Genomic DNA, 12,497 nt, shown 5'->3' on the forward strand with positions numbered 1-12,497 from the left:
TTGTACATAGGGTCGCTATGAGTCGCAGGCGACTCGACGGCACATAACAACAACAACATTTGTTACTAATATTCTCCTGAAATGTATTTCATTTATACATACAGCCTTAGCTACTGCATTACGTTCTAAAGTTGGAACTGATAATACAGGATCAGTATTTAACATTTCAAGCAAGTATCTTACAGTTTATTACATGATTTACACAAAGGTTGTTGTTGATTGCCTTCAAGTGGAGCACGACTCATAGCGACCCTATGAACAGAAGGCATGAAGCTCCTCCACAACTACCGACATTTATCAAAATTCAGAGTTTCCGGAGGTATGTGTTTAGGAAATGCTTACATTTCAATTATAAACAAGGGAGAGCCATCTACTTTCCTATTTTAGGAAATTTAATCTTTTTAAACAAATTCCTACATGTGGGTCAAATGTCAGTAAATCATGATTAAACTGGGAAATCTAAAAAAAACTGAAGGTGAGGGAGCTCTGGTGGCCTAGTGGCAAGAAGCTGCACTGCAATCCCAGAGGTATGCGGTTTGAATCCACCAGGTGCTCTGCTGGAGAAGGAGGAACAATCTCCTCCTATACCAGTCAGATCCAATTTGACAGTACACGCACATAAAATAAAATCTAAAAAAAGTTTTAAAAGAAAACCCTGAAGGTGAAGATCAATGTGCTGTCAATGATCCTCTGAGCAAATTAACTGTCATTCAAGTAACTAAATAAACTAACAGATGTGATAAGATATACCATAGGCTTTCACAATGTGTAAACTCCTCAGGACAATGAACTCATTTTAGCTGCTCCTACAGATCAACAGGAAAAGCTTACCCAAAGATTGTTCTCATAATAGAAGGCATCTAGAAGCTTGACAATATTTGGGTGATCACAAGACGCTAATATGTCGATCTCAACCATGTAATCTTCCAATTCTTCTTCCGATTTGGTGTCAATCACCTTTGCAGCAGCTAAAACATTGGTCTCCTTATTCTGAGCCTGAAAATAAAAATATCAAAGTGTCACACTTACCATGCATACCTTACCAAAAAAGAATAAAATAAATAAACCTAAACATGTATTAACCGATGATGCATGCTATGTGCTGTCCTAAGTGTCTGACACACATACAGACAGAAGGACAAGGTTTCAAATCTCAGCTCTAGTGACGGCAGCAATGGGCTCACGTGTGTCAGGGATGATAAGGATGGCACAGGATAGGCCACGTCTCACATCTATTGTTCACAGGGTCACTATGAGTCATACTTGACTACACCTAACCTAACAACAGTGCAGCAGAAGGGAGCTCCAGTGTCCTAGTGGTAAGGAGCTGTGCTGCCAACCCAAAGGCTCATGGTTCTAATTCACCAGCTGCTCTGTTGGAAGGAAAATGAATAACCCCCTCCTGTGTGAGCTACTACCTCTGCAAACTCACTGGAGGGTCAATTATGAGTACTCAGTTCCCACTCCACGATACCGAACAACCATGCAGCAGAGGAGTCCCAGAACCACATTAAGTGCTTAACTACTAACAAAAACAAGAGCAGTTCAAACTCTTCCACATCCAACCACCTCGTAAATCCCACACCCCATAATATAGCAACTGGAAATAAAATGTGATCGTTAAGTAAAAATCAAACAAGATATCCTGATTTCAGACATACTTCTTTAAAACGGAAATGCTAAAAAGACAACATACCAAGAAATTTCTTTTTCCTTGCTTATACTTTTTGAGTCATGATGTAAATAACAAGAGGAGGACTTAAGTACTTTCACTTCTAAAACATGCACTCAAAATAAGTAATATTCCAAGTGACACAGTTCACAGAGAGCTGGGCTGCTAACCCCCCCTAGGTAGTTTGAATCCACCAGTGGCTTCGAGAGAAATCGCTGGGCCTCCAAACCTCCTCCCATGCCATTTACAGCCTCGGAAACCTGTAAGACAAGTCAGCTAGAACTCTGTTCTGACTTGACAGCAATGAGAACCAGAAAGAATTTCTAAGAGGTATCAGTAGCTAAGCTGAAAAATCTGCAAAGGTGAAGATCTTACAAAAAAGCAAGGCACCCCAAGTACTGTTTTCATTCCAGGGAGGTGTGTTGATAGCCCAAAGACAGTGCCTCTGGTGGCCACCAGTAGTTTCTCAGGAGAAAGATGGGCAATCTTCCCATGCGATTTTCAGTCTCTGAAAACCTGCTGGAAGCTCAGCTGTGAGTCAGTTCCAGAGGCAATAAATCACACAGTAGGCAACTGTCCAACCTTCTCTGTGCAGCAGCCAGTAGATTCACACCTCGTGCCTTTGGGATTGCAATGCAGTTTGTTACCAGTTGGCCCCAGAGCTGCCTCAACAAATCTTTTAAAATAGCAAATAAATAATCCAATTTTCAAAGTAAGTAAAGAGTAGCCAATGAGCATCAGAGATATATCCAGCCAATATCATACCATCCACTTCCACTGAGTCAATACTGACTCATATTCATCTTCCACTGGGTTTTGAAGAATGTTAATCTTCATAGGAAGAGACTGCCAAACTTTCTCCCAAAGAGCCGCAGGTGGGTTTGAACCACCAAACTCTCTATTAGTCATCTGAGAACTTGACATATTATGCCAGTTGTTAGTTTTTCCAAAATAGATTTATAAATTCAATAAAATTTCCATATAATACAGGGTTTTCTTCTGTTGCTTGACAGCTTGTTTATCTATTTTTGTGCAATTCAATCAAGCTAACCGCAAAACGTACTTTTAAAGAGCTAGGAACCAGGAGTATACAAGACACTGTTGAAGAACACTTAATTATGTGCTCATGCAAACCCTAAACCAATAGGCTGTTGTGCAAACAGAGCAAGGGAACATTACATGGTATAAAATTAAGAATTATTAAAAATTTGTATGCTGGGCAAATTATTTCAAAAGCTGGTCTCTACAAAGAAATGTGGCACAGGACCAGAGAAAACTCATGAATAAGCTGTGTTATACAGATGACACAACCTTGCCTGCTGAAAATGAGGACGTGAAGCACTTGCTGCAGAAGATCAAAGAATACAACCTTCAATATGGACTGTATCTCTATGTCAAGAAAACAAAATTCTCACCACTGGATCGATAGGCAACACCATGATAGAATGGAGAAAAGACTGAAACTGTCAATGATTTCATCTGAGAAGCATTGCACTGGGAAAGTCTACAGTCTGGGACCTCTCCAAAATGAAAAGCAATGATGTCAGTTTGAAGACTAAGGTGCACCTCATTCAGGCCATGGTCTTTTCACTCACTTGCTATGCATCTGAGAGCCAGACAATAAATAAGGATGACAGAAGAATTAATACCGTTTGAGTTATGGTGTTAGAGAAGAGTACTGAGTAGCCCAGTTTGATCCAAAGACCAAATGGATATAACTTGGAGAAGGTGCAACCAAAGTGCTCCTGGGAGGCAAAGCTGTGTCTCACATATTTGGGCAAGTTGTTGGGAGAAGCTATTTCTTGGAGAGGGATATCATGCCTAGAAAGGTGAAGGGTCGGCAAAAGAAAGGAAGACCCTCAAGGAGACAGATTTACGCAGTGACTACAGCAATGGGCTTGAGTGTGTCAGAGATTGTGAGGATGGCACAGGCTGCAAGGTTCAGATCTGTTGTCGCTACGCAATTCAATGCCACCTTCCAACAACTGCTGAAGAAGGACTAAGGGAAGACTAACTCTAGTAGAGACTTATAATGCCTTTCTAAATGAAACTGTGGGACACTGGTGCAAGAATAGGTAACTAGATCAATGGAGAGACTAGAGATCACAAAACAGACACATGATATAGCAACTCTATAGAGCAGTAGAGACATTTTTCTCGTCCCCTAATGGAGGGAGTTTGGACAATATTTATTTGAAAAAAACTGAAACTGGATCTCTACTTCATGCCATAAACAAAAGTACATTCTCAATAGATTGTAATCTAAATGTTAAAGGCAAAAGTCATCAATTTTTTATAAGACAAACTACCTTCATGACCTCAAGTTAGGAGAATCGAAGAGTAACACAAAAAGCCACAATTATAAAAAAAAAAAAAGACTGACAAATTAGAATACATTAAAATCAAGTACTCCTTGTTCATATAAAGACATTATTTATTTAAAAAGTGAGAAGAAAACCTAACGACTTGGAGAAAATGTTCCAAAGCCATCTAAAGATCTAATACCTAAAATGCATTTTTAAAGACATCAATATAATAAAAAAGGCAAGCAACTCAACCAAAAAATGGGCAAAGAACTTGGACAGACATTTCACCAAAAAAGGACATGCAAATGGCTAACAAGCACATGAAAAGATGCTCACATTCACTCATCATTCAAAACCAAACCCACCCCAGTTAATTCCTAGTTCACAGCAACCCTGTAGGACTGGGGAGAAACTGTTCTCTAGCATTTCCAAGGCTAAAAAAAATTTTATAGAAGCAGAGAGTCACATCTTCCTCCCAAAGAGTAGCTGGCAGATTCAATCACCAGTCTTTAGGTGGACAGTCAAATACTCTGATTCGCATCAACACCTCACTTCTGAGGCTATAAATCTTTATGAAAGGAGAATGTTCATCTCTCTCCCACGGTGCAGCTGGTGGATTTGAAGTCCTGACCCTGTTCTTTCAGTTAGTAGTGAAACAACACATAGTGCATGATGCCCCCAGAGCTCTTTCACTCACTATTAGGGAGATGCAAACAGTGAGACACTACCTCACCCCTGTTAGAATGGCAGTAATTCTTTAAAAAAGGACAAGTATTGGCAAGGTGGTAGAGAAATGGAATCCTAATTCCAGTGGGTGGGAATGTAAAATGGTACAGTCATAGTGGAAAATACTCTGGTGATTCCTCAAAAAGTTAAATATAGAACTACTGCATGACCCAAGAATTCCAAACCTAGGTTTGTACCCCCCAAAAAATGAAGGAATAAATGTACACCAATGCTCACTGCAGTGTTATTCACAACAGACAAAAGGTAAAAAAACACCCACCAACAGATGGTTAGATAAACAAAATGTGGCCCATGTACACAGTGAAATACTGCTCGGTCATAAAGACAGTGAAATCCTGATGCCTGCCACAAAGTAGGTAAAGCCTGAGAATATCTTGCAAGAGAAGTCAGTAAGTCACAAAATATATTATCTCACTTACAGGAATTAAGCAAATATTTAGAAATAAAATTAGCCATGGTTACAAGAAGAGGAAAGGAGGGGATAAGGTAGAGTTTTTGCTTCTTCTTGTTGTGTAACATCAATTCAGAACAGACCTATAGCTGACTCTCCGGTGGCTTTTCAGAGGCAGTTAATCGCACGAGAGGAAAATGCCCATCTTTCTCTCACAGAGCTGCTGGTGGCCTCGAACCGAGTGCCTTCGGGATTACAGTGCAGCCTCTTGCCACTAGGCTACCAGAGCTCCCTGGTTTTTGCTTGAGTATATGTTAACAATAGTGGAATGGGTTAGAAAAGAGTAGCAAAAATGGTTGCACAATTTCAAGAATATAATTATTGTCCTGAATTTCACATGGAGATACTAAGATAGTGCAGACTCTGTAATATGTCACAAAACAAGGGGAAAAGGCATTCTAAAGAAATAAGCTTATAGAATGACAGGATGCATTTGCAATGTCATAACCTGCAATGCTTAAAATCTACTCTATGTACATAAACACTACAAATAAGAAAAGTTACCCACAAGAAAACTCCCTGAGAGACTTGAATACAAAATAACCCACAGCACCCGCAAAATTTTTTCATTCTGGTAATAACAAATGTTGACAAGTCGTAGGTAGAGCCAGGACATTCCATCCACGGCAGGTGGGAATAACAAATTGGCGCATTATTATTTTAGCATGTCCTCTCTGCCCTCAAGCTTGAACTAATGCAGAGCCGGCCCTGCACTGAGCTTCTGAGGCAGTAAATTGCACAGGAGGAGACTGTCCATGGAAGGAGCAGCGGATTTCTATCAGCTATGAATGTCTTTGGGTTAGCAGCTTAACTCTCTACAGACTACTCCAGCAGAGCTCACACTGCCCCAGCCTGTAAAGTTAAGGTATTCCACCAAAATGAAATCTACTGTCACTGTGTTCCTCCCGGCTCATAGCAACCCTGTAGGACAGAACAAAACTGCCTCATTTGTTTCTAAGGCTTGAAACTGAAACACTAGCAAACTGCCACATCTTTCTCCTTTGTAGGAGTTGATGAGGTTGAACCACCAACTTTAGATTCACAGTTGCTTTCACCGCTGTGGCATCAGATCTCTGCACACACACCCCATAACCCAACACATGGATCCCTGGACTCAATCCTGAAGAAACCTGCCCACCTGTGCACCAGCACTGTGGATAATAAACTCTGGAAACACAATAGGAAATAACTGATGATAATAAAGGGGAGACTAAGCAACTGGAGGGGGAAGTTCTCCTTGCCAGAAGGAGCATGGTGGTGTGAGCACAGGAATCGTGTCAAGCTTTTGGAGTCAACTGCTTTTCCAGGCATGTGTTATGTGCAGGTCTGCTCTGTCCCCAGGAGCGAGGCTAGCCAGCCTGGGCCTAGGGTTTGAACCAGGAGGTAGCCTTAAGCCAAAAGGCAGCTGGGAGAGGAAGCGCCCATCTTGTTCCTGGTTGGCTCCTCCCAGGGTCTTGGGAAGTTCTCTTTGCCAGAAGGAGCATGGTGGTGTGAGCGCAGGAATCATGGCAAGCTTTTGGAGTCGACTGCTTTTCCAGGCACGTGGACAGTGTTGGCTGGAGCTTCCCGACTAAATCAAGCCTGGAAGCAGGTGCAGCATCCACTTCAGAAATGGTTTGCTTCCAGAAACTCTATGTACGAACGGTGCTCAGGCTGTTCATTCACAGGGTTGCTATGAGTCGTCCACAACTCAAGGGCACCAAACAACAATAACAACGACAAAGAAAGAGCTATGTTGGCCTAGTGGAAAGGAAGTTATGCTACCAAGCCGAAGGTGGGTGATTTTCACCTGCGGCCCTCGGCCAGGTTCAAACTGTTTTCCTGTCAAACATTCTTCTAGGTGGTATAGCACTGGTCTGTGTGTTGCTGTACAGAGGTAACTCATGGTTGCTGTGATGCTGAAGACTGTGACAGTGATGTGCCAATCATGGTAATAGGTACCCATGGTGGACAGTGTTGGCTGGAGCTTCCTGACTAAATCAAGCCTGGAAGCAGGAGCGGCATCCACCTCCGAAATGGCTTGCCTCCAGAAACTCTAAGTAAGAACAGTGCTCAGGCTGTTTGTCCATAGGGTCGCTATGAGTCGTCTACAACTCCACGGCATCAAACAACAACACCAAGCAACTGGAGAGGGTGAAGCCAGAATGCTCCTTGGAGTCAAGGATTCTGAAGCTTCGTCCGACATACTTTGGGCATGTTGCAAGGAGCAACTGGCCCTTGGAGAGGGACATCATGTTTGGGAGAGTGGAGGGACGGCGCAGGAGAGGAAGACCCTCGAAGAGATGGATCGATTCTGTGAGTGGAGTGGTGGGATTGAATGTGTTTGAGATGGCGAGGTTGGCACAGGATAGAACGGCGTTTAGGGCTCTTGTACATAGGGTCGCTGTGAGTCACAAGCGACTCTATGGCACATAACAACAACAACAACTGGGATATGAATTCACCAACAACAGTTACAGGTCGTAAAGATGGACCTCACAAACAATGCTGATTTTGAAAAAGGCAAGACGCAAAAGAATTCACTTGGTGTGCTTTCTTTCATAGAAAGTTCAAGAGCATAATAATAAATTTCTAGTGCATAGAGATATACACCTAAATGGTAAACTGTAAAGAAAAGCAAAAAGAAAGAAAGAAAAGGCAGGACGAGAAAAGGGACTGGATTCAGAAAGGAGAGAAAGGAATTCTGAGGTGGTGGGAGAATTTCTTGACCCAGAGAGCTGCTGTTACGTGTCTCTGAGTCGGAATAAAGTCAGAGCTGACCCTCCAGAGGCTGTGAATCATCTGGGAGGAGACTGCCCATCTTTCTCCCACACAGCAGCTGGTGGATTCACTATCTGCCTTTGAGAATAACTCCGTGCTACCAGACCACAGCACTCCCTTGACCCGGAGGTCAATTTCAATTTCCTGGCCCAGAGGTTAGGTAATATGAATTCATTTTTATCATCATCTTCTAAATATAAGCGTATGTTTTTGTACTTCTCAATACAGAGAAAATGTCCTTCACTGTTAAAAATAAATGTTATAATTACTTGCTATTGTTAAGTAATTATACCTCCCTCACAGGGACACCATGAACAGCAGGCCTGAACCCTGCCCTATCCTGTACCATCCTCAACATCCCCAAAACACTCCTACATTCACTTGGTTGTCATAAAAAGGATTACTTTCAACCAACACACTACTTAACTAGTTTAACAGACAAACTAGCTTTCTCAATGTGCATTTCAATATCACTTCAATAAAAATTACTGTTAACAGCGGTAATAACCAAAGGGGGGTGAGGGAGTTTTGAGGGATGCATGTCTTTATATGTCAAATAATACTAAATTTAAAAGAGAAAATAAAGTTAAACTATGCATGAAACTTTTTCAGGCAAGATGGTATCTTTGTTACAGAGCTGTAAGGCCTTAAGATTGAATGGAAAGAATACAACCACAGGAAGGGAAAATGTTTCAAAGAAATTAAACATATCGTGATTGTCTATTTATAAATCAATCTTTGTAACAGTTACTAATCTCTATAAGTATAATTAGCATCAAGTTTACTAAATTTTCTACTGCACTCTACTACATACGATGCTGACCTTCGCGAGTTTTTTCTTTCTTCTTGTTGTTATGTGCCGTTGAGTCACCTGCGATTCATAACAACCCTATATACAACAGCCCTAAACCCTGCTTTCTCCTGTGCCAATCTCACTGTCTCTGACACACCTACCCCCATTACCCCAGTTACTGAATCAATCCATCTCATCCAGGGTCCTCCTCTCCTGCACTGTCCCTCCACCCTCCCAAGCTTGAGGTTCCTCTGCAAGGACTAGTCCCTCCTTGCAACATGTCCAAAGTATGTCAGACGAAGCCTCAGGATCCTTGCCTCCAAGGAGCAGCCTGGTTTAACCCTCTCCAGGACATATCTGTTTATTCTCTTAGCAGTCCATGGTATATTCAATACTCTTCTCCAGTACCACAGCTCAAAGGCATCAATTCTCCTATCATCCATCACTAGTCACTGTCCAGCTTTCTGATGCATAGCAAGTGATTGCAAAGACCATGGTCTGCATCAGGCGCACTTTAGTCTCCACACTGACATCACTGTTCTTCAGTACTCTGGAGAGGTCTCTGAAAGCAGACTTTCATAACACAATGTCTTTTCATTTCCTGGCTGCTGGTGCCAAGAGTATTGATTGTAAAGCCAAACAAACTAAAGCTGTGAACAATTTCAGTCTCTTCACCATCTATCATGATGCTGCCAATCAGCCCAGTGGTGAGAATCTTTGTTTTCTTGATATTGAGCTTCAGTCCATATTGAAGGCTGCAGTCCTTGACCTTCTGCAGCAAGCGCTTCAAGTCCTCCTCAGTTTCAGCAAGCAGAGTTGTGTCATCTGAGTAAGGCAGATTGTTAATAAGTCTTTATCCAATCCTGATACCACATTTCTCCTCATAGAGCCCAGCCTCCCAGATAATCTATTCTGCACATAGTCCGAAAAGGTATGAAGACAGGACATAATCTCTAATGTACACGCTTCCCAATTTTGAACCATGCTATGTTTCCTTGCTCTGTTCTGACGACTGCCTCCTGGTCCAAGTATAGGTTTCACATAAGGACGATCATACAAGTTTATAAATTAAAAATGTCTAGGGAACCTTGGAGGGAGGGAAACATTTTCTGAAAAAGAGGTTAAAAAGGGTCAGAAATGAATTTAATGTTTAAATTAATGTTTTTTAAATTTCTTTTTTTATAAAAATCTCTTAGCCTTTTCTCTGGAAGCATGTAAAATAATAAAGAGCAAAGAGCTTCATACTCTTCAAATATGAAAGTCATTAAGTCTACATAAATTAACTTTTATGCAACTTGATGGTTTCCAACTACACTGTCACTTATTTTTCAGCAAATTTTCCACTGCTGTCTTACTGTTGACTCCTTACCCTTTTTAGACAGAGCCACTAAGACCCAAACTATAGAGCATTAACATGGCCGGATAATCTGCCTCTGCTGTGGGAAACACACAAAATAATGGCTTATTTTTAGTCTGTTTTCCTGATCTGTTCAACATCTTGTTTCTGTGAGCTCTAAATGCAACTACATTAATTTCTAACATTTACTGAGGCCTTTCTATGTGTCTCATGTTTACCACCACCTTTATTCCTTACACAATGAGAAGTGAGTTTTACAGATCAGGAAAGTGAAGCACAGAATAAGGAACCTGCCCAAGTTCACACACTGCTAGCAGCAAGGTGCCAAGAGGTAAACCCTATGTCCAGTGTGTTCAAAACTACCATTCCTAGTCCATAAGCAAACATATTTACACCAGAAACATTGTCCATAATTGCCTATCTCCTTTCAACACAGGATTCCAGATGCCATTTTTGCTTTTGCTAGCTAGGACTGTCTTTATCCATAAAGAGCTATAGACTCAGAAACCCTATGGTTCGCTGGAAGTTAGAATTGACTCAGTAGCACTGGCTTTAGCATACTGCACTCATAGAATATGCATAGAAGAAGAACTCTAAGCATTTGGGGAAATCTACTTTACATCTAAGAAAGCTGAGACCCAGAGCACTGTTTGGTTCAAACCCACAAAGCTGGCTGTGACAGCCAGGCCTGAAACAGAAGGCTTGGCCTCTGAAGTCATCTTCCCACTGCACTAAAACTAAGCTGCCAGACTGCTAGCTACACAGTAAGCGCCTGCTGAAAGCTATCACTCTACCCTCCACACACCCCGGTGGCTTAGTGGTAAGAAGCTGCACTGCCACTCCAAAGGGAGGTGGTTGCTCTGTGAGAAAAAAAAGATAGGAAATCTCCTCCCTTGGGACTTACTGCCACTGAAAACTCAGCAGAGGGTCACCTGTGAGTCAACAATAAACCTTCACACAAATTCGAAAATGTGCCAACTTTCACATCACACAAAAGCTTCAATGACATTTACATAAGTAGCAAATATTCATTCATTTCACTAAATGTAGACAGATACACTATGTATGTACAAAGGCAATGGATGTGGCCAAACATGTATTAACTGTTGACTCCAGGTCTTACTAGAAGTATATTGACCGTAACATGTGACAGCTGCAATTACTAGTCACATGAACAAGGTGTTTGGACACAAGAGTGGACGTTTCTGCCTGGATAAATCAGAGAGGACAGAGAAGTTTTAAAGAATGAGAAGGACTGGCATTTGAGAAGATGTGTTTGAGGAAAGGCAAATGCAAAAAGAAGTAAGACAGTGCTGAGAAAGCCAGGTAGGAGCTATTACGTCTACCCATGGGTATCAAAGTAAAAACATAAGCAGAAGTAATAATACTCATGATAGGATAAGAAGACCTGATGTCAAATCCAAATCTGACTGGTGTGACTGATCAATGTTAGTCTCTGCTCCTCCGTGAAACGCAGACAGTACCTCTCAGGATTCTGGGGAGGGCCCAAAGATGTGAAGGGGGGCAAGTTCACAGAAAACACGAATCATTCACTTATGTTTTCACTTCCAAGCAACCTCCCCTTTGACTCCTTCTCCCCTGCACAGTGGCTCCTTAAAAACCTCACCCTTTAGGATGAAAAGATTCCGATGACATCACTTCTGTGCTCCTTGGGAGTCACTGAATAGTTAACACTAATGCTTTAAGGTGGAAACCCCCATCCACAGTATTTTATGAAAATAAATTTCTATAAATGTGTGTGCGTCTATTCTATATTTCAACTCATAGGCATCAGTCGGACTTGCTAAGTCAAACCTTCCTACCATTGTATTTAGAAAGTAGTACCAGGTGAAGGTTTTCTTCTGGAAATTTTCTAGCTGAAATTCCATTCCATTTTACAGGAGGTTGTCAAGCAACCAACTCAAGAACAGTCCATCAGTGGCAATCATTTTGCTCTTAATCTGAATGGAGGGTCAGGCTGTATCAGGAACACAGACCACCAAGTATATAGCCTGGACGCTAAAAAGGGGTAGCGTACTCTGATTTCATCAGGAAAAAAAGGGGGGGACGGTTTGGGGTGGGAGGAGGGGCAGCATGCATATAAATGCAATCGGGAACTGCACAAGAGAAAAATCCACTGGAAACCAGAACGCGTTTCAGACGGTACACGAGGGCCACCACCCAGATCCCTCTTTAGAGTTCCAGAACGTCCCTTTTCAAGTTTGACAGGGGAGGCTGTACAACCTGGCCTGCCTTTCGGAGTCCCTCTAGGAAATGCATCCGGACCCCTTGTGTGGTTCAATATTAAACTCCACCGTCTTGGCGGCTGCTGGAAGCAGCATATGCAAGCAGAGTCCAAGGAAGCGCAGCCAACAGGAAGGGCCCCCGGCGAGCGACAGTCCCGCGCCCCC

General features: G+C 42.0%; 1 protein-coding gene across 1 annotated transcript in view; it reads right to left on the minus strand.

Annotated features, from left to right (window-relative positions):
• The window catches only part of SLK (STE20-like kinase), a 65,991-nt gene that overhangs the window by 36,493 nt on the left and 17,001 nt on the right, over positions 1 to 12,497 (minus strand). Inside the window, 1 exon segment of the mRNA XM_006880178.1 lies at positions 832 to 996. Coding sequence (XP_006880240.1) covers positions 832 to 996 — 165 coding nt within the window.

This window comes from Elephantulus edwardii, unplaced genomic scaffold (assembly GCF_000299155.1).
Source record: "Elephantulus edwardii isolate Elephantulus edwardi_28Jun2011 unplaced genomic scaffold, EleEdw1.0 scaffold00006, whole genome shotgun sequence".
In the NCBI taxonomy this organism is placed as follows: Eukaryota; Metazoa; Chordata; class Mammalia; order Macroscelidea; family Macroscelididae; genus Elephantulus; species Elephantulus edwardii.